Genomic DNA, 19982 nt, shown 5'->3' with positions numbered 1-19982 from the left:
CCTAAGCTTCTTTGAGAATTTGTTAATTTTTCTTAATTTTTTTCCCCTCAGAATGCACAGTCTTATCAGTTTCCTTCAAGTTTGCTGATTCTGATTTCTGCCAGTTCAGATCTACTGTTGACTCCCTCTAGCAAATTTTTCATTTACTGTACTTTTTGTACTGTACTTTTGTATAAGAATTTCCATTTGGGTCTTATTTTCCCTTGACCTCATTCACCCATTTCATCAACGCTTCACCCTCTGCCTCTGAAAACCACCAATCTCTTCCCCAGATCTATGTGCTCATTTTTGTTGCTCTTTGTTCATTTTTAGATTCCACATATAAGTGATGCCATGGGTCTTATTTCACTGGGCCCTGTAATGCTCTCAAGGTCCATCCATGTTCTTGCAAATGGCAAGATTTCCTTCTTTTTTATGGCTGAATAATAATCCAGTGTGTGTGTGTGTGTGTGTGTGTGTGTGTGTGTGTGTGTGTGTAACTCAATCGTATTTTCTTTATTCTTCCATCCATTGGTAACACTTAGGTTGTTTCTATATCTTGGAAAATATGTACATAATGCTGCAATGAACATGGGAGTGGCATATATCTTTTTGAGTTAGTTTTTTATTTTTTTGTATAGATACCCAGAAGTAGAATTGCTGGATTTTATGGTAGTTCTATTTTTAGTTTGTGAGGAACTTTCACACTGTTTTTCAAAGCATCCGCACCAATTTACATTCCTACCATCAGTGCACACAGGATTCCCTTTTCTCTACATACTTGCCAACACTTGTTATTTCTTGTTCTTTTGGTAATAACCATTCTAACAAATAAGAGATGATATCTCATTGTGGTTTTGATTTGCATTTCTCTGATGATTAGTGATGCTGGGCAAATTTCATGTACCTGCAGGTTATCTGCATGTCTTTTTTTTTGGAAAAATATCTATTCAGATGCTCTGCTAATTTTTTAATTGAAAAAATTTTTTTCCTATAGTTGTATAAGTTCTTTACATATTTTGGATATTAACCTGTTATCAGATATATGATTTTCAAATATTTTCTCTCATTTCACAGATTGTCTTTTCATTTTGTTAATGGTTTCCTTTGCTCTGCAGAAGTTTTTTAGTTTGATGTAGTCCTACTTGTATATTTTTGTTTTTGCTGCCTTTGCTTTGGTGTCAAATCCAAAAAATTATTGCCAAGACCCAGATCAAAGAAGGAGCTTACTGCCTATATTTTCTTGTAGGATTTTATCGTTTTGTATCTTATAGTCCAGTCTTTAATCTATTTTGAGTTAATTCTTGTGTATGCTATCAGATAGTTCTGTTTGCTTTTTATAACTTCAATCTCTTAATATTTTTTATTTGATGAGACATTATCATTATAGTTTACCTTCTTTAAACATGGTGTCTTTTGGCTCTTTAAAGATTTTTCATGGCTGTTATGAGGTCTTTATTAAATCCAACATTTGAGCCCTCTCAGAGACCATTTCTATTGCCTTGTTTTTTCTGTGAATAAGTCACACTTTCCTGTTTTATTGTAGGTCTTACAATATTTTGTTGATAACTAGACATATTAGGTAATACTGTATAGCAATTCCCTCCCTCTCTCTGTTTTTTTTTTTTTTTTTGTTGTTGTTGTTGTTGTTGTTATTTGCTTGTTTAGTGACTTGGCTAGACTATTTGAATGAAGTTTATTTCCCTTACATTGTGAAGACTCTGATGTTGCTTATCAGAGGGTATAGCCTTCTGTGTGTATACTGTCACCGTGGGATGACAGTAGTTTTAGCAGGGTTCTCTTTGTCTCTTTCCCTGATCACTTCATTGATATCAAATCCAGCTATTAGCTATCACAGTCACAACCAGGTGAATGCTTTATTGTTTTTGACAATGCTCCAGGATATATATTACTCAATATTCTAATCGAATTCAGGCAGAAGTCATATTTGAAGCCAGTATTTGAGGTTTGTTCAAATCCCAACTCACCTTTGGCCTAGCTGGTTGCTCTTAAATAAGAGGAGCTGCCAGCCTCTTATTTGATTTCCAACAAATACTTCATTGGTTTTGAGGGGATCCTTAGGCTTGAACTTCCTCAAATTGTGTTTCAAATAAAGCTAGTTTCTTTGGGGAGAGCTTCAAAGTTCATTGCCTCTTTCTCTGGGCAAAATTTCTGAGCCACTAGTCTGGATCTGGGGCAGGGATGGTAACCTCTGGCCTTCTCAGCTCTACTTTTCTGGCACGAAACCTCTGCCCTATGACCAAGCTGGGTGAGAGCAGTCAAGGCCTCAGCATTTTAGCTTGCTATGCCTGGGGTAGACATTTTGTCCTATGAGTGGGGGACTGACAGGGGAGAGAAGACTTTGACCTCTTGGCTAACTCACCAGGAATTTGTCCTTTGCAACTTGGGAGTTGGAACGGATGAGAAATGCTGGCAACCTGAAGGCAGGAGAGGTATACAGCAAGTTGTGGCTCAATATCAAACACACACTTTTTACCAAGTGTCAGTAGATTTTCTTGAATAAATATTTCTTTATTTTCTGTATCCTTTTAGGACAATTTCCAGAGGCTTTAAATGATTGCTGTTTTTAAAAAATACTTTTTACCAGTTTTACTTTTTTTCTGGAGAATGTGTCCATGGTGCTTCTCAAGATGCCATTTGGAAGTCTATCCTGTACCTGATTTTTGTTTTGTTTTGTTGTTTGAGAAAGAGAGTGAAGGAGGGGCAGAGGGAGAAGGAGAGAGAAAATCCCAAGCAGGCTCTGAGCTGTCAGCGCAGAGCCCAACACAGGGCTCCATCTCATGAACCATGAGATCATGACCTGAATCAAAATCAAGAGTCGGATGTTTAACTGACTGAGCCACTCAGACGCCCCTATCCAGTACCTGGTATTTCAAAAATAAATAAATTTCTCAGTTGTTTCCTTTTATTATATAGAAAGATGATTGATTTTGTATACTGTGTACTCTTCGATGTTGCTAAGTTCACATATTGTTTTGTATTTTTTTTTTTGTAGATTCCTTTGGGTGTCCTAATACACCACAATATCACTGGCAAATAAAGTGAGTTTTAATATTTTCTTGCTAAACCCTAGGCATATTATTTTTATATTGCTTTTGCCCTTACTAAGTCTTCAAGTACAATGTTGAACAAAGGTGATGAGAGTGTATATCATTGGCTTGTTACCAATTTTAGTGGAAAAACATCCAATATTCCACAATTAAGTGTGATGTCATTTGTAGGTTTTTATAGATTGGCTTTATTCATTTGAGGAAATATTCTATTCCTAGTTTTCTGGTGATTATTCTAAAGAAGTGTTAGTTTATGATTTTTTTGCATGTATTGAGATGATCATATAATTTTCTCCTTTATTATCTTAATCAGTTGTTTTGCATTGATTGGTTTTCAAATATTAAACTCTTATTCTTGGGATAAAACCACCATGGTTATATTTTATCTTTCTTACATATGTCTGTCTTCCATTTACTAATATTTCTGAATCTATGTTCATAAGTGAGACTGGCCTGTACTTTCCTTTAAGTTTGTCAAGTTTTTGGTTTCAGCATTGTGCTGTCCTCAGATAAGCAGTTGGGAAGATTTCACTCTTTTTTCTATTCCCCGAAATCATTTGCATAAGATTAGTGTTATTTATGTTTGATAGAATTAATCAGTGAAATTATTCAAAGCCTGTAGTTTTCTTTGTTGTGGTTATTTAATTTTGAATTCAAAAATTTTTTAAAGATAGGAGGCTATTTATATTTTCCAATGTGTTTGGTGTCAGTTTTTATAATTTTTTTCTTTCAAGACATCTCTTGCTTTCATCTATACAGTTTATAGGCATAACGTTGTTCATAGTTTTACTTTTATTATTTTTAATTTCTGTAGAATCCATAGTGATGTTCCCTTTTTAATTTATCATATTTATTTTTTTTCTTCTTTATCTATCTAACTAGGGTTTTACAGATTTAGTAAATTTTTTGAGGACACACCTTGTGGTTTTATTGATCTACTCTATTGTTTGCCCTGTATTTCATTGATTTCTGTCTTTATTTCCTTCCTCTGTTTATTTTGTGTTACACTGTTCTTTTTTTTTTTTTTTTTTTTGGTGTCTTAACAAAGCTTAGATTATTAATTTGATATTTTCTTTTCCAATATAAGCAATAATGTTCTAAATTCTTCCTTTAAGTACTACTTAAGTAACAGCTTACAAATTTTGATATTTTGTGTTTATACTTTCACTCAGTTCAAAAATATTTAAAAAATTTCCTGTGATTTGTTTTTTAAACCATGACACAGTCTTAATTTCCAAATGTTTGGGGATTTTAAGATATATTTCTGTTATTGATTTCTAACTTAATTTCTCTTATGATCAGAGAACATACTCTGCTTGATTTCAGTCCCCTATAATCCATTGTAACTTGTTTCCTGACTCAGTCTACATTTGTGAATGTTCCATTTCTACTTGAAAAAAATGCATATTTCCCTTTGTATGTGACAGGTGGCTATTTTGGTCAGGTCAATTTGGTTAAGAGGATTGCTTAATTTTTTTCTTAATATACTTACCAATTTTTCTTTATTTGTTCTATCAATTACTGAGGAGAAATAATGAATCCCCAGCTATGATTGTATATTTGTCTCTTTCTTTCTTTCTTTTGTTTACTTTCTATACTTTGAATACCTCTTATTAGGTCTGTATTTGTATAGGATTATTAATATCTTTCTGATAAAGTGATTCTTTTATAATTTGGAACTGCCTCTCTCTCTTCTTCTCTTAATGTCTACTTTATCTCATAATGTAGCCCCATCAGCTCTCTTGAGGTTAATATTGATAAATAATTTGATAAAATTATTTTTCACTTTTATTTTTAATCATTTGTATGTTTTTGTAATTAAAGTGCATCTCTTATAAACAGCATATAGTTGGGTTTTTTTTTTTCCATCTCGTTTCACAATTTCTGCCCTTTTCTTGGGTGTGTGTGTGTGTGTGTGTGTGTGTGTGATATTTGCTCCATTTACACTTACTATAATATAATCATTGTTAGAGTTAAGTTTATGTCTATCATTTTTTTTTCAGCATGTCCTTCTGTGCTTTTTCCACTATTTCACTTTTTCGTCCTTTGAAAAAATCAAATTTTTTAGTATTCTATTTTATCTTCTCTTTGGCTACTTAGCTACACTTCTGTTTTATTTATTTATTTATTTTTTAGTGGTGGTTCTAGGGATTATAATATGCATCTATAATTCATCACAATCTACTTTTAATTATTATTGCATAATTTCTCTTATGATGAAAGAAACTTATAACATGATTCTGTTTATGTCCCTCCCATCCTTTGTTACTATTGTCATTTATTTTTCTTCTACATTTTATAAACCCCATAATACAGTTAGTTTTTAATTTAAAAATTAGATAAACTCCTAGGGATTTTAAGAAATGACAAAATAATCTTTTATATTTACCCACATATCTATTCTTCTAATGCTTTTCATTCTTACTGTATATCTAAATCTCCATCTGGTATTATTTCCCTCAGCTTAAAAACCTCCTATACTGGGGCACATGGGTGGCCTAGTCAGTTGAGCACCCAACTCTGGTTTCTGTTCAGGTCATGACCCCAGCAGGGTCATGGGATCAAATACCACAGTGGACTGCACACTAAACATGAAACCTGCTTAAGATTCTCTCTTCTCTCTCTCTCTCTCTCTCTCTCTCTCTCTCCCCCCTCCCTCTGCCCCTCTCCAACCCCCCCCCTTGCTCTTTCTCTCTCTCAAATAAAAATTAAAAACAAAACCAAAAATAACCTTTACCATATCTTGTAGTGAAAGTCTTCCCATGACAAATTTATTTACCTTTATTTTAAAATATTTTTGCTAGAGGGGTACCTGGGTGGCTCAGTTGGCTAAGCGTCTCTCTTTTTTTTTAATGTTTATTTATTTTTGAGAGAGAGAGAGAGAGAGAGAGAGAGAGAGAGAGAGAGAGAAAGCATGAGTTGGGGAGGGGTGTCAGAGAAAGAGGAACACACAGAATTCAAATAGGCTCTGGGGTCTGAGCTGTTAGCACAGAGCCCAATACTGGGCTCGAACTCATGAACCATGAGATCATGAGCAGAAGTTGGAAGCTTAACTGACTGAGCCACCTGGGCGCCCCATAAGCATCTGACTCTTGATTTTGGCTCAGGTAATGATCTCACAGTTCATGAGATTCTTGGGATTCTCTGTCTCCCTCTCTCTGCTCATGTTTGCACATGTGCACTCTAAATAAACAAACAAATAATAAGACTTTTGCTAGATGTACAATTCTAGTTTTTCCTACTCTTTGCAGTCCATCCATCTATAGAAGGCCCACTTCTTTCTGCACCTGTGCCCAGATCAGTCACTTGCACCAAGTATGGGAGCAGCTGCAGCTTTCTGCTCATCTATGAATGTCTCTTTCACTCTGGAATTCACTTAACCAAGCCTTCTTTGAATCCACCACTTTTTAATATCCCCACAGAAAAGTATGATTTTAACTTTATCATTGTATTTATCACAGGGTTTTATTACTGTTGCGATCATTGTTGTTATTACAGGAATGAACTTTCATATCTCAACATCCTGTCTAGAAATGGAAAGCTCCTCTCTTGGTTTTATTTTATATCTTGGAAATACTGTGAAAGCTGGACTGAAGACATGGAAGACCAAGAGAATGGTAACTAGTCAAATTGATTAATCTATTCCTGATACTAGTAAGTATCCAATGAAGTACTCAGAGTACATTCCAGATAATTGTGCTTTTCCCAAAGATTATACTGAGATTTCCCAAAGAGATCTCCCAGAGATTAGGTGGAGAAAATTATGTCTGACATATAAACAGAGTAAAGCAAATTGACTAAACTTGGAAGATTTGTACAGTGATTCATTAGAAAATGCATAATAATAATATAAAAGAAAACATATAATAAATCCTGGTTGAGAACAGATACAGAAATTTTATGGTAAATAAACAACTGAATATCAGAAGACAAACCCCCTTTGGGGTGCAGTGAATTATATCAACTTTTATTTAAAAATTTTAAGCATGTACAGTTGACCCTTGCACAAAATAAGAGTATGAACTACATGAGTCCACTAACACACAAATTTTTTTTAATAAATAAGTATAGTGCAATATAGTGTATGATGTATTTTCTTTTCCTTATTTTCTTAATAACATTTTCTTTAGCATACTTTATTGTAAGAATACAGTATATGATACAAGTAACATACAAAATATGTGTTAACTGACTGTTATCCATAAGGCCTTTGGTCATTAGTTGGCTCTTGGTAGTTAAATCCTGGGGAAATCAAAAGTTAAACATAGATTTTTGACTGCAGAAAAGGGTTGGTGCCTCTAACCCCACAGTGTTTAAGGGTCAAGTGTATACCTATAATGTATCTTAGTGTATAATATAATTAAGATAGTATTTGAAATAGCAACTTGTGAATGTTAAATAAAATATCAGTTCTTTAAGAGACTAAGACACAAGTGTCTCCATACATATAAATAGTCTATACTTTGGGGGATTTTCTTACCAAATTATCACTTATCATATAAAATACTCTGGTCTGAATTTTTTCCAATTTGATTAACATTTTGGTGAGATAATTTTTTTCTGTGGGATAGTATATTATAGGATATTTACCTACATTCTATTTACTAGATGCCAGTAGAGCACCCCTCTTCTACTTGTGAGGGCCAAAAATGTCTTCAGACATTGCTAAATGTCCCATCGAGGACAAAATCATTCTTGGTTGAGACCACTGCCATAAGTTATATTAGCTTGTTTTATTTGTTTGACTCACACTGAGATTACTCACTAAACTCTAGAAAATCCACACATATTACTAAGTAATAGCTCTCCTACTTTTTATTTCCTTGTGTATTTTGTTTAAATTCAAAGATGAAACTTTATATTTTACCCACTAATTACAGTTCAATGTAGTTGCTTTCTAGCACAAAGTTTTGAGGTAAAAAAAATTTACACTCTAAGACTAATTTCAAAAAAAAAATAAGTAAAATATAGACCTGAAAATCAGATATATAAAAAAACTATTTGTTTAATCAAATCATACTATTTTTCAATTTATTCCTCTTATTATGTAGCTCTCTCTTTTTCTTTTATGTACCTATCACAGTAGAGAAAACCTCCTATTAACTAATCTTTTACATCTGTTCTGATTCCCATCCCTTCTCCCCTTCTTAAGGATTTTGCTCCTTTAGTTACCCCCTCTGTCCCTTATCACCAGTCTCTCTTTCTCTATGGATCACTCTCTATTCGCATTAACTTTAAAATATGTTCTTTAGGGGCACCTGGGTGGCGCAGTCGGTTAAGCGTCCGACTTCAGCCAGGTCACGATCTCGCGGTTCGTGAGTTCGAGCCCCGCGTCGGGCTCTGGGCTGATGGCTCAGAGCCTGGAGCCTGTTTCCGATTCTGTGTCTCCCTCTCTCTCTGCCCCTCCCCCGTTCATGCTCTGTCTCTCTCTGTCCCAAAAATAAATAAACGTTGAAAAAAAAAATTAAAAAAAAAAATATATGTTCTTTATCTAAAATGGAAAGACAAAAAATTCCTCCTCTTGACACTTTATTCCAGTCAAGTTACTGACTTCTTTTTTCTACTCCTTCATAACCAAACATCTTGAAAGAGTTATCTACTTGTTCTGTTTCCTCATTTGCCACTCTTCTCTCTAATATAATTTTGATTTCTCTCCCAATACTTTTCACAAACTACTTTTTAAAGAATCACTAATAACCTTCACAGAGCAAGACACACTAGTCACTTCTCTGAGCTTATTTTACTTAATCCTATCTTTAGCATTTGACATGGCTGATCGCTTCTTGAAACATTCCCCTTTATTTTGGCTCCTGCAACAGTCTCCTCATTTTTTCTCTTTTCTCTGGCAAGTCCTCTGGGCCAGCTGCTCCTCTTCTTTGAAACGTAAATGTTGAAATTCCTAATGTCTCTATCCATAATCCTCCTCTTCCCTCCCTCTGTTTCCCCTTTCTCCCCTGTCTAGGTAATTTCATTTATTCCCATGTCATTACATATTATCTATATGCTAAAGACTCAACTAACAGCACTGATATTCAGATTTGTTTAGTTGTCCACGTGACATCTTCACTTGGATAAATGACAGACATACCAAATTCTAACATGTCTAAAACTGAAGTTTATTTTCCTTATTACCATGTCCTACTCCAACCCTACCACAATCAGTGACTCAAGCCTAAATCTGGGAAGAATTTTTGATTCCACTCTCTGATCTTCCACATTGAATATAATTAATAGCTCTAATGTACTAATGATATTTGGACCTATCCTTTCTTCTACAATAGCATTGTTAAAACCCTAGTCAAAGCCACCTTCAATTCTTGCGTGGAGTACACAATGGCCTCCTAACTGGTATAATGGCTATCTTTTCTTTTTCTTCTTCTTTTCTTTTCTTTTCTTTGCTCTTCCCCCCCCCCCCCGATATTTTCTTCATGCAGTAGTGTGGATATTTTTAAGACATAAAAGCATATCATTCTCCTCCTTAAAATAAAATGGGATTTCTTATAATTGCCTCAGGACATGTATAATCTTATTCCTGCTCATCTAGACATCAAAATCTTAACTCATTTTTCCTTCAGTCCTTTTCTATTGTACTCCCAGCCTCCTTGGACTTCTTTTTATTTCTAGAAGGTAGTTAAGTCCTTTACCTTTAGAACCTTCTTATAAGGCTATTCACTCTGCCTCGAATACACCATTTCCTGCCTCAAGTTATTTATAAAGTATATGATTTGATAAATTTTGACATATGTATACACCTGTGAAACCATCTCCACGATCAAGATAATAAACATATCCCTCATGCCCAAGAGTTTCTTTGTGTCTTTTTGTAACCCTCCTTCCAGCCCTTCGCATAAGTGCCCCTTCCTACCCCCAGGCAACCACTAATCTGCTTTCTGTCACCATGCATTAGTTTTCATTTCCTAGAATTTTATATGAATATACACCTTTTTTTGCCTGGATTCTTTTATTCAGTGTAATTATTTTGAGATTCATTGATGTTGCAACATTTATCAATAGTGCATACCTAGGAGGGAAAAAAGAGAGGCATACCATAATAGACTCTTACCTGTAAAGAACAAACTGAGAGTTGCTGGAGGGGAATGGGTTAAGGGGGTGATGGCTATTAAGGAGGGCACTTGTGATGAGCACTGAGTGTTGTATGTAAATGATGAATCACTAAATTCTACTCCTGAAACTAATATTGTACTATATGTTAACTAAAATTTAAATAAAAACTTGAAAAATTAAAAAAAGGAAAAAACAGTGCTTACCTTTTTATTGCTTAGTAAACCACTGAACAGATATAACAGAAATTTGCTTATTGGAGAATTTAGTTGTTTCAGGTTTTGACTACTACAAATGTTTCAGTGTTTGATTGCTATGCATGTGTTTGTATTGATATAGCCTTTCTGCTTTCATTTGTCTAGTTTAAATAACGATATAAAATGACTAGATAATGTTATAAATGTATATTTAAATCTTTAATAACCTGCCAACTGATCATACCATTGTACATTCCTACCAGTAGGGTGGGAGAGTTCTGTTTCTTCCACATTCTTGCCAATACTTGGTGTGATCAACATTTTTGATTTTAGTCACTCTAACCGACGTACAATGATATGTCATTGTAGTTTTTTTTAATTAATTAATTTATTTTGAGAGAGACACAGATATTGCAAGCTGGGGACCAGTAAAGAGAGAGGGAGAGAGAAAATCTGCGCTGCCAGCGCAGAGCCCCATGTGGAGCTAAAACTCACAAACCATAAGATCATGACCTGAGGCAAACTAAGAGTTGGACACAACCAACTGAGCCACCAAGGCACCTCTCTCGTTATAGTTTTAATTTGATTTTCCTAATGATGAATGTTGAGAATCTTTTCATTTGCTTTTCTTTATTGTTTAATTCTTTAATTTATTGATTGATTGAATTATAATAAAGGACTATCATTATATTTCTGGAATATTCTCTAATTATTTTTGATATTCAGCTGGATTTGATTTCTTAAAACTTTTCTTTTTTTGTGTATAATATTAGTTTCAGGAGTAAAATTTAGTGATTCATCACTTACATATAACACCCAGTGCTCATCACAAGAGCCCTCCTTAATACTCATCACCCATTTAACCCATTCCCCTGCCTACCTCCCTGCTGTAGTTCTCAGTTTGTTCTCTATAGCTAACAGTCTGTTTTCTGCTTTGCTCCTCTTTTTTCTTTTTCCCTCTACGTTCATCTGTTTGTTTTCTTAAATTCCATGTGAGTGAAATCATATGGTATTTTTCTTTCTCTGTGTTACTTTGCTTGGCGTAATACTCTCTAGCTCCATCCACATTTTTGCAAATGACAAGATTTCATTCTTTTCAATGGCTGAGTAATATTCCATTGTGTATGTGTATGTATGTGTATATATGTATGTATGTGTGCAGATATATATATACACATATATATGTGTGTGTGTATGTATATATATATGTGTGTGTGTATATATATATATATGTATATATATATATGTATATATATATGTATATATATATATATATACCACATCTTCCTTATCCATTAATTAGTTGATCAACATTTGGGCTGTTTCCATCATTTGGCCATTGTTGTAATCATTACAGTTTTGATTTGTATTTACCTGATGATGAGTGTTGTTGAGTGTTTTTCATCTGTCTGTTAGCCATCTGTATGTCTTTTTAGGAAAAGTATCTACTCATGTCTTCTGACCATTTTTTAAATGGATTATTTTTTGGGTGCTGAGTTTGATAAGTTCTTTATAGATTTTGGATACCAACCCTTTATCAGACATGTCATTTGCAAATATGTTCTCCCATTCCAAAGGTTGCCATTCAGTTTTGTTGATTGTTTCCTTCCCTGTTCATATGTTTATATGTTATCAGTATATCTTCCTTTGTGAACTACTTATTCAAATTTCTTGCGCATATTTTTATTGGGTTCTATGCTTTATTATAGTTTTTAGAATTTTAACAATCTATTCTACATACAAATCCCTTATAAGATATACGCTTTGTAAATATTTTCTCCTAGTCTGTGGCTCAACTTTTCATTCTCATAACATTATCTTTTGAAGAGCAGAAATTTTTATTTTTGAAGAAGTCCAGTGTAGTCATATGTTCTAATATGAAGCATGTTATTTAAAAAACTTTTGCCTAACCCAGTATCATAAAAATCTCCTCTTTTCCTAGAATTATAAAATTTTTAGGTTTTATATTAAGGCTAATGATCTATTTATAAGTTAACTTTTTGAAAAAATTTGTCACAATGTATGGATCAAAGTTAACATTTTTCAATTGTTTAAGTATCATTTGTATGAAAAACAATCCTTTCTCTACTTAATTGCCTTTGCACCTCTGTCAAAAATTAGTTGTCCAAATATATTTGTGGGTATATTTCTGAAGTCTCTATTAAGGTCCGTTGATCTATTTGTGTTTGGACTGACATTAAACTGTTCAATAACACTATTTTTTTAAAAAGTCTTTAAATCAGGTAGTGTTGGTCTTCCAACATTTCTCTTTTTTTTAAAAAAAGCTCTTTTGGCTCTATATCTTTTGCATTTCTGTGTGGACTCTAGAATCAGTTTGTCAGTTTCTATTAAAAGTCTGCTAGAGTTTTATTGGAATTGTATTGAATTACAAAGCAATTTGGGGAGAAATGAGATATTAACACTGAGTCTTGTGAAACATGAACATGGTGTAATTCTTCATATTTGAAGGGTATTTAACTTCTCTTAGCAATGTTTTCAGGTTTTCAATCTGGGTCTTTCACATCTGTTGTCTTATTTATGGATGTTTCATATTTTTGATGCTATTATGAATGGTATTTTCAAATTTTAATTCCAGGTTGTTTGTTTTGGGTAGATAGAAATAAAATTGATTTCATACATTGACTTTGTGGCCTGTACTTTGTTAAACTCACTTATTAGTTCTAGTAGCTCTCTGTAGAATCCTTTAGATTTTTTTCTTTATGGATGATGATGTCATCTATGAAAAAAAGATGATGTAACTTCTTTTCCAATTTAGAAAACTTTTTTTCTTGCCTGACTACACTCACTAGAATCTCTAGTACAATGTTAACTAGAAGTGGATGTGAATTCGAAGTTTTTTCTAGTCTGGCTGCTGGGAATAGGCACTGTTTCCTTTAATCCCTTCAGATGGTTCTTTATGTATTCCTAGTTAGTTTCATCATAGTATGTGTTGATCGGTACTTTGGTGAGGAGGAAACTATAGATCTCTGGGATCTTCTTTGTGAACTGCAGTTGCTCTGGTTTTCCTGGTTTCTCATCTCCATCTCATTAACTTAGGGAGTCAACTGGGTTTCTCTAGGGTTTCCCCTCCTCTTTTGCTGCAGTCTGCAAACTCTCAGGGCAGGACGTGTGTAGTTATAGGGTTCACTTCTTTTGTTTCCCATTTTCAGAGATTACTGTATTTCATTGCCTGATGTCCTGCATCTTAAAAAAAAGCCATAGTTTCATTTATTATATCTGTTTTGTTTGTTTGTTTATTTTAGGCAAGACGTTAATCTGGTCTGTATCTTGGTCTAACGTGTAAGTCCAAGGCATTGTCTGCTTCATTCTTATCTGACACAATTTCACTTAAATATTTCCTCCTCAGATAGGCCCTTCTCTCATAACACTCTCAAAAATAGGTCCACCTTTTCCCCCTTATCTCACTTTTCTCCTTGATGGCTTTGCTTTTTTCAATTATAATAGGACATCTATGGGTTCTTTACATGTTTTACATATATGCATTCCTTACATGTTTTCTATTCTAAACTGAGGAAAGAGTCCATAATTATTTCATTCATCACTGTATATCTTGTGCTTAGAAAAATGTTTGACACAAAAGATGCTTAATATTTTTTTGAATAAATGAACTCTTCCCATTTATTATTTACCATGATTTTTGCTCATTTTTGTTCATTGAGGCATTCTTTCCTTTCTTATTCTTTGTTTTACTTTTCCATTTTTTATATTCTCGAGTTCATTTCTATTTTACATTCATGTGCCTCTCTTTGCTAGTTCTCTTTTATTCTTCTTTCAATTTTTCTTTATGCTTCTATTTGTGTTCCCAGGATCTGTTACCATTCCCTACAATCTGAAAAAGCCATGCAGTGAGAGTGGGAAAATATCTATAGATAGACTTGAAACTTTTTAAAGGATCTTCCATTGCATAACAAGAAGTTGATGCACAAGCAAGTTGGTCTGACAGTGTTCTACCTTAAGCCTATTCCTCAACTCCTTTGGTTTAAGCAGCATACTATTATTTTCTAACTAGCAAAATTTCTGTCATTTTCACAAGTAGAAGGAGCACTAATTGACGAGGCAGCTGACTGGATGTTAGTCATTCCATAGACCAGTTGTTATACTGGAAAAGATATTTAACCTCTCTGAGGCTTGGTTTCATCTTTTATTAAAATAATAATGTCTACTATTTATAGAGTACTTTTACAAACATTAACCAAGAAAAGTTCCATAAGTCTTTAAGGGAATTAAGGGATTATAATTTTTACTTGATATTAGAGAAAAAAGAAACTCAGAGAAGTTAAATGACTAGCCACAGATTACCGATATAATGAGTACTTCTTAAGTAGAAAAAGTAGAACTTGATATAAACCTCTGATTGCTATGCCTGCTGCTCTTTGCAAATCATTTTATTGGTTCCACAAATCATAATCTGTCAAATACAAAGATTTCCTTTAAGCCATAGAGTTTTGTTATTCTATGATGTGAAAGATTTGCAGATGGAATAAAGATTTAGGGTAGGCAGTTCCTTGGAACCTAAACTATCTTACAAAATGATCAGTGAAAGAGCCCAGGAAAAGATTGGTATTGAAGTGTTTCTCCAGAAATAAAAGTATAAAGTTCAAAATAGAATGTGTGTCACTTTGAGATGTAATAAAATATAATATATAATCATGATATAATAAAACATAAAAGAAAAAAACTGGATTTCAGAGAGCACCATGTCTAATCTCCTCAATCGTGAAAAATAATTTTAAATTGTTTTGTTTTTGAATATATTATTTCATTGATTGTGGGTAAAAACTGGGTAAAAAAGTGGTTTCTGATTATAGTATTATGGGATTGATTTCCAATGACCCTGAAACTTTGAGACACTTAGAGACACTGAATAATACAATGGAAAGCATATGAAGTCTGTTTTGCATCAGATAGGCCTAATTCCCACTCATTGTAACTTTGAGAAACTAATTTAATATCCTTTGTCTTCATTTTTTTTTCATCTATAGAGGAATCTACAGATAAATATCTATCTGCCATAAAGGGTTACAATGACCATTAAATAATATAACACTGAGTCAAACTGCCGAGCACAATCCCAGAATAGAATAGACACTCAGTGGAAGTGGATTAAGTTTCCCCAAGTAGGAACAATGCAGATATGCTTTCCTGAAAGCTAGGAAATAATTCATGAAAGGCCAAATAGTCTCTATTATAATAAAATGGAACTACAGAAACATAACCAGGCTTTATGACCCAATAAATTAAAAGCAAGTTTTCATAAAATTTATTTTTAAAAGCATATTCCAGGATATACCTTCAAGTCATTAATCAGTCCCATATGATGTGATTATCAAGAGAAGACTTTAAAGAAATTTGATTTCAAATTCCATGGCTTGTCTGAATTTCTAGGGAGCTCACTGGTGGAGACATGGAGGATCTCTTAATGGCCTCCTAAGGACTTGATTTTACTTCTGTCTTGACACTTCAGATCTTTGTTTAGAAAAAACTATTTGTTTTGCAAAATTCCAGTGAACCCAATAACTGCAGAAGCTATTTCTGTTCTCCCTTGTCAAATCTGAAAAATCCCTTGGCTGTTCATATGAGCAGAAAGAGCCTGCTGTCATGCTCTATCTTACTACCATCATCATTTAACTACTGAGCACATATTTGTGCTAGGTATAGAGGGTATAAAGAATTTTAGATATACTCTTCACGTTCTTCCCATGCATTTGGAAAGGTAGAGCACATGCATAAAAATAAATAAAATACAAATGAATCTACACCAACTACCAACTGGTTCATGTTCTACCATGTCTACTATAGGCACTGTAGGCATTTAAATGAATTGGCATAACAGGGCTCTGATGGCAGGAGGAAAAGTTTACAATAGGAAGTAAAATGTGAGCAGGGTGTTTTCAGAGAGGGGATAATATGCATAAATTATAAGGATAGCAAGATAAATACCCTTGGCTTAAGGGGAGTGTTTTTATAGAAGAGTAGTAGAAATTTCATTTGAAAATATAGATAGGAATTATACTTTAGAGTACCCTGAATGAAGATTTAAAATCTTTGCTTTTTAAATCTGAAGGCTGTATAAGAGTATTGAAGGGTCAGAATAAGTGAGCATGTCTCTGAACTTCATTAACTGCTATACTGTGGTTGATACTGTAGAATCATGATTAAGAGCCTGTTCCTGCTTCTTATCCTCAGCATAAAATTTCTCTTCTTACTAAAAGCATTGCATTTTTATTATAGAAATGTCAGAAAATACATTAAAACTAAAAGAAGAGATGTGTAAAAGCCACAGTCTCATGTTTAGAAACTTTTTTGATCCATATAGATGGCTACATTCTCTGTCTCTCTGTCTCTGTCTCTGTCTCTGTCTCTCTCTCTCTCTCTCTCTCTCTCTCTCTCTCTCACACACACACACACACACACACACACACACACACACACACACAGTCTTGGGGGAATCCAACCCTGAGAAGGCTAAACTGGGATTCAGAAGCTCCAGTATGTGTGTTAAACCATGTGGAGACTATTTACAGGAAAAGTTTTGGCTGAAACATTTTATGTGGAAGCGAGTGGGTGTGAAAGAATAGTATTAGGGTAGGAGTCAGCTAATTTTTTATATAAAGAGCAAGATAGTAGATGTTTTGAGTATCATGGGCCATATGTTTTCTGCTGCAACTGCTCAACTCTGCCATTGTAGTATGGATGCAGCCATAGATAATATGTAAATTATGAGTTTGACTGCATTCCAATAAAGCTTTATTTTGGGGAAATGAAATTTTACATAATTTTCAGGTGTCAAGAAATATTATAATACCTAATTGGTTTCTGTTTTAGGATCAGCAGAAGCCAACATAGATATCAGCGTTCTATCATAAGTCACCAGGAGAAAAGACAGTGAAAAGCATCCAAAAAGGGGGTGTTCTACTAGAATAGAAAACTAGAGAATACCTATGATGAAAAATAAGTCACCCTATGGGCATTCCCAGAAAAATTTTAAGGATTTCATAGGAATTGGTATCCTTTAGCTAGAGGAAGACAATGTTTTAGGTTATTATTAATGATGTGATCTGATTAATCATCTACAAACTGGTGAGGCAAGGTCTGAAGAAATTCAAAATACAAACAATATGTGTGTGTATACACGTATATGCCTATTTTATACAAACATGAAGCCATTATATATATTGTTAAGCAACGTTCTTTTTTTTAATATGAAATTTATTGTCAAATTGGTTTCCATACAACACCCAGTGCTCATCCCAACAGGTGCCCTCCTCAATACCCATCACCCGCCCCCCCCCCCCCCCATCAACCCTCAGTTTGTTCTCAGCTTTTAAGAGACTCTTATGGTTTGGCTCCCTCCCTCGCTAACTTTTTTTTTTCCCTTCCCCTCCCCCATGGTCTTCTGTTAAGTTTCTCAGGATCCACATAAGAGTGAAAACATATTGTATCTGTCTTTCTCTGTATGACTTATTTCACGTAGCATAACACTCTCCAGTTCCTTCTTTTTTAACATAACACTGATCAATATGTTGTAAACCTCTTCTTGTCAATGAATGTTAGCCCATAATATCACTAATAATATCTGCACCTCCAATCATACCTTCATTCTCCATTCTTTCTGAACTAGTTTTTAGAATTGCTTACTCCATCTTCAAATTTGCATTTTCTACCATGGTAAATGTTAATATTATTGGATTTTTGGTTTGTGACCTTAATTTCCCAACTTCACAGTGTGTTTGTGTTTTCTATTTAAAAAAAAGCAACAGAAACTAGGAAAGTTAGCTAAGTCTAAGAAATCCAATTACTTAAGAAAATACTGTAGTCCTTGTTACAATACTTTTTAAAAATAAGCAATGGCATAAGGTTTTCCAAACAAGAAAGTATTCAATTATTATTGATACTGGCATTGTCAGGTTTACTATTTATAAGGGCACCATGGCTCTTCCTCCTCAAAACAAAAGACAGTGACTCTGGAACTAACAGAATATGGTCTGCATGGTTTGTAATAAACACTGAAATAATGGGTGTGAATAAATGGATAAATGATATTAGCTATTTGAAGTATTTATATAATTATTAAAATTATCAGGTTGCACTTCCATAACAAAACAAAAATTTGCATGCATGCTGAATGTGTTTTAAAAAACACATTACTAAGCACAGATGTATGGGTTTAAATCAGGCATTAAAACTTAGAAAAGCTATTTGCCTAACCTTTATAGAACTTACTCTGATAGGAAGTACGGATCCGTTTCGTTAAATCAGGATAAAAGTTAGACAGGCCACGCATGCAAAAGTTGTCTTTGGAACATGCCAGAACATCAGCATCAGCAGCAGGCAGGGGAAAGAGAGAAAAATAGTCTAAAGTGAAAGGAAGTGATTCATACCAGAATCTAGAACAGCCAAGATGAAGAAATTGCAGCAAGTTTAGGTAACCAAATTAGAAAGGAGATATTAAAAAAATAAATCAATTAGAAAGTAAGAGGTGATAGATGAATGATGACAGTGCTATAGTAATTTTATTTAATCAAATATAAGAGTAGATGTCATATTTGTCATATGATTTTTATGTAGTAAACGTATTTCACATGTAAATAATACTTATGTTACCTCATGAAAATCAAAATGGTTGTCTTCAATCCTCAGTATTAAAAAGACAGCTTAGGGATTTTAGTCTTTGGTATTTTATTTTTATAATATAAAATGAGTATTCATTGTAATCATTTTATACACTAAATATGAACAAAGTTTATGACTTCATCACAGTTTTTCCAGATTTTAAAGTCATCAAAATTCTAAGCTCTAATCATAATTGAGTCTCAATAAATTTAAATTAAGTAACGGTTATATTGTTTGTCACAATATACGCCTTGTCATACCATTGTATAAACTGAGTAAGTAACTTAGATACTGGCATAGGATCCAGTTTTTCAAATTCAATTTGTGCTTTCAGTATGCAAGTATTGCCTCTTATACCCTAATATTTTCCTACCCTAGAGTCCATAAACTTTAAAAAATCAATCTTCTCTTTCCCAATCATGAGGTAATCTTATGGAACATGCATGCACAATCTCTTATTCTGCCTTCCTTTCAAAAGCCAGAAAAGGTAGAGGCAGAACCTATACAATTTGAAATTTCCAGCATTCCTAAAATTATGCTAAAAGCTGAGATCACTAGCAGGAAACAAAGAGACTTCTATATTCTGAAGGAGAACTTTTGTGCTCCTGAAAAGGGTCTAAATTAGCAATGTGGAAAGGGTTAAGGTTCATTAAAAAAAAAGAAAAAAGATTAACAAAGGGAAGAATTTCAGTATATCAAGTTAATTTTTCATTAGTCCAAAGGGAAACCTCTTTTATTATAACATTTGGATGTTAAATTTGGCACATTTGCTATTTAGTAAATAACACCTATCATAATGTTCTCTTTTTATTTTAAAATATTCTTTACATGAGTATATTTAATAAACTAAACACATACTACTATAGATGTATTTCCATCTGCAAATCTTTGAGCTCAACTGATTTTTTTTTATCAACTAAACTATATCAGTGGACAGAAAACATGCAAAATTTTGTCAGTGTTTACAAAGCCAACTATTTGGATAAATACTGAAATTTCAGTAAACTTTGGATAATTTGGCATACCAAAATTTGGCATT

General features: G+C 33.6%; 1 protein-coding gene across 9 annotated transcripts in view; it reads right to left on the bottom strand.

Annotated features, from left to right (window-relative positions):
- STXBP5L (syntaxin binding protein 5L) overlaps positions 1 to 19982 on the bottom strand; it is a 377555-nt gene that overhangs the window by 80735 nt on the left and 276838 nt on the right. For 5 of the 9 annotated variants that reach the window (XM_045502185.1, XM_045502182.1, XM_045502189.1 and 2 more), the window contains exon 20: positions 18554 to 18625. The exons of 2 other annotated variants lie outside the window; for them this stretch is intronic. In XM_045502185.1, the coding sequence (XP_045358141.1) occupies positions 18554 to 18625 (72 nt within the window). Of the gene's footprint in view, positions 1 to 18553; positions 18626 to 18711; positions 18718 to 19982 lie in introns of all 9 variants that reach the window. 2 more of the 9 variants (XM_045502187.1, XM_045502190.1) reach the window with 1 other exon arrangement.

This window comes from Leopardus geoffroyi, chromosome C2 (assembly GCF_018350155.1).
Source record: "Leopardus geoffroyi isolate Oge1 chromosome C2, O.geoffroyi_Oge1_pat1.0, whole genome shotgun sequence".
NCBI classification, from domain to species: Eukaryota; Metazoa; Chordata; class Mammalia; order Carnivora; family Felidae; genus Leopardus; species Leopardus geoffroyi.
Note: the sequence above shows the minus strand (reverse complement) of the source record. Positions and strands in the feature narration are given on the sequence as shown.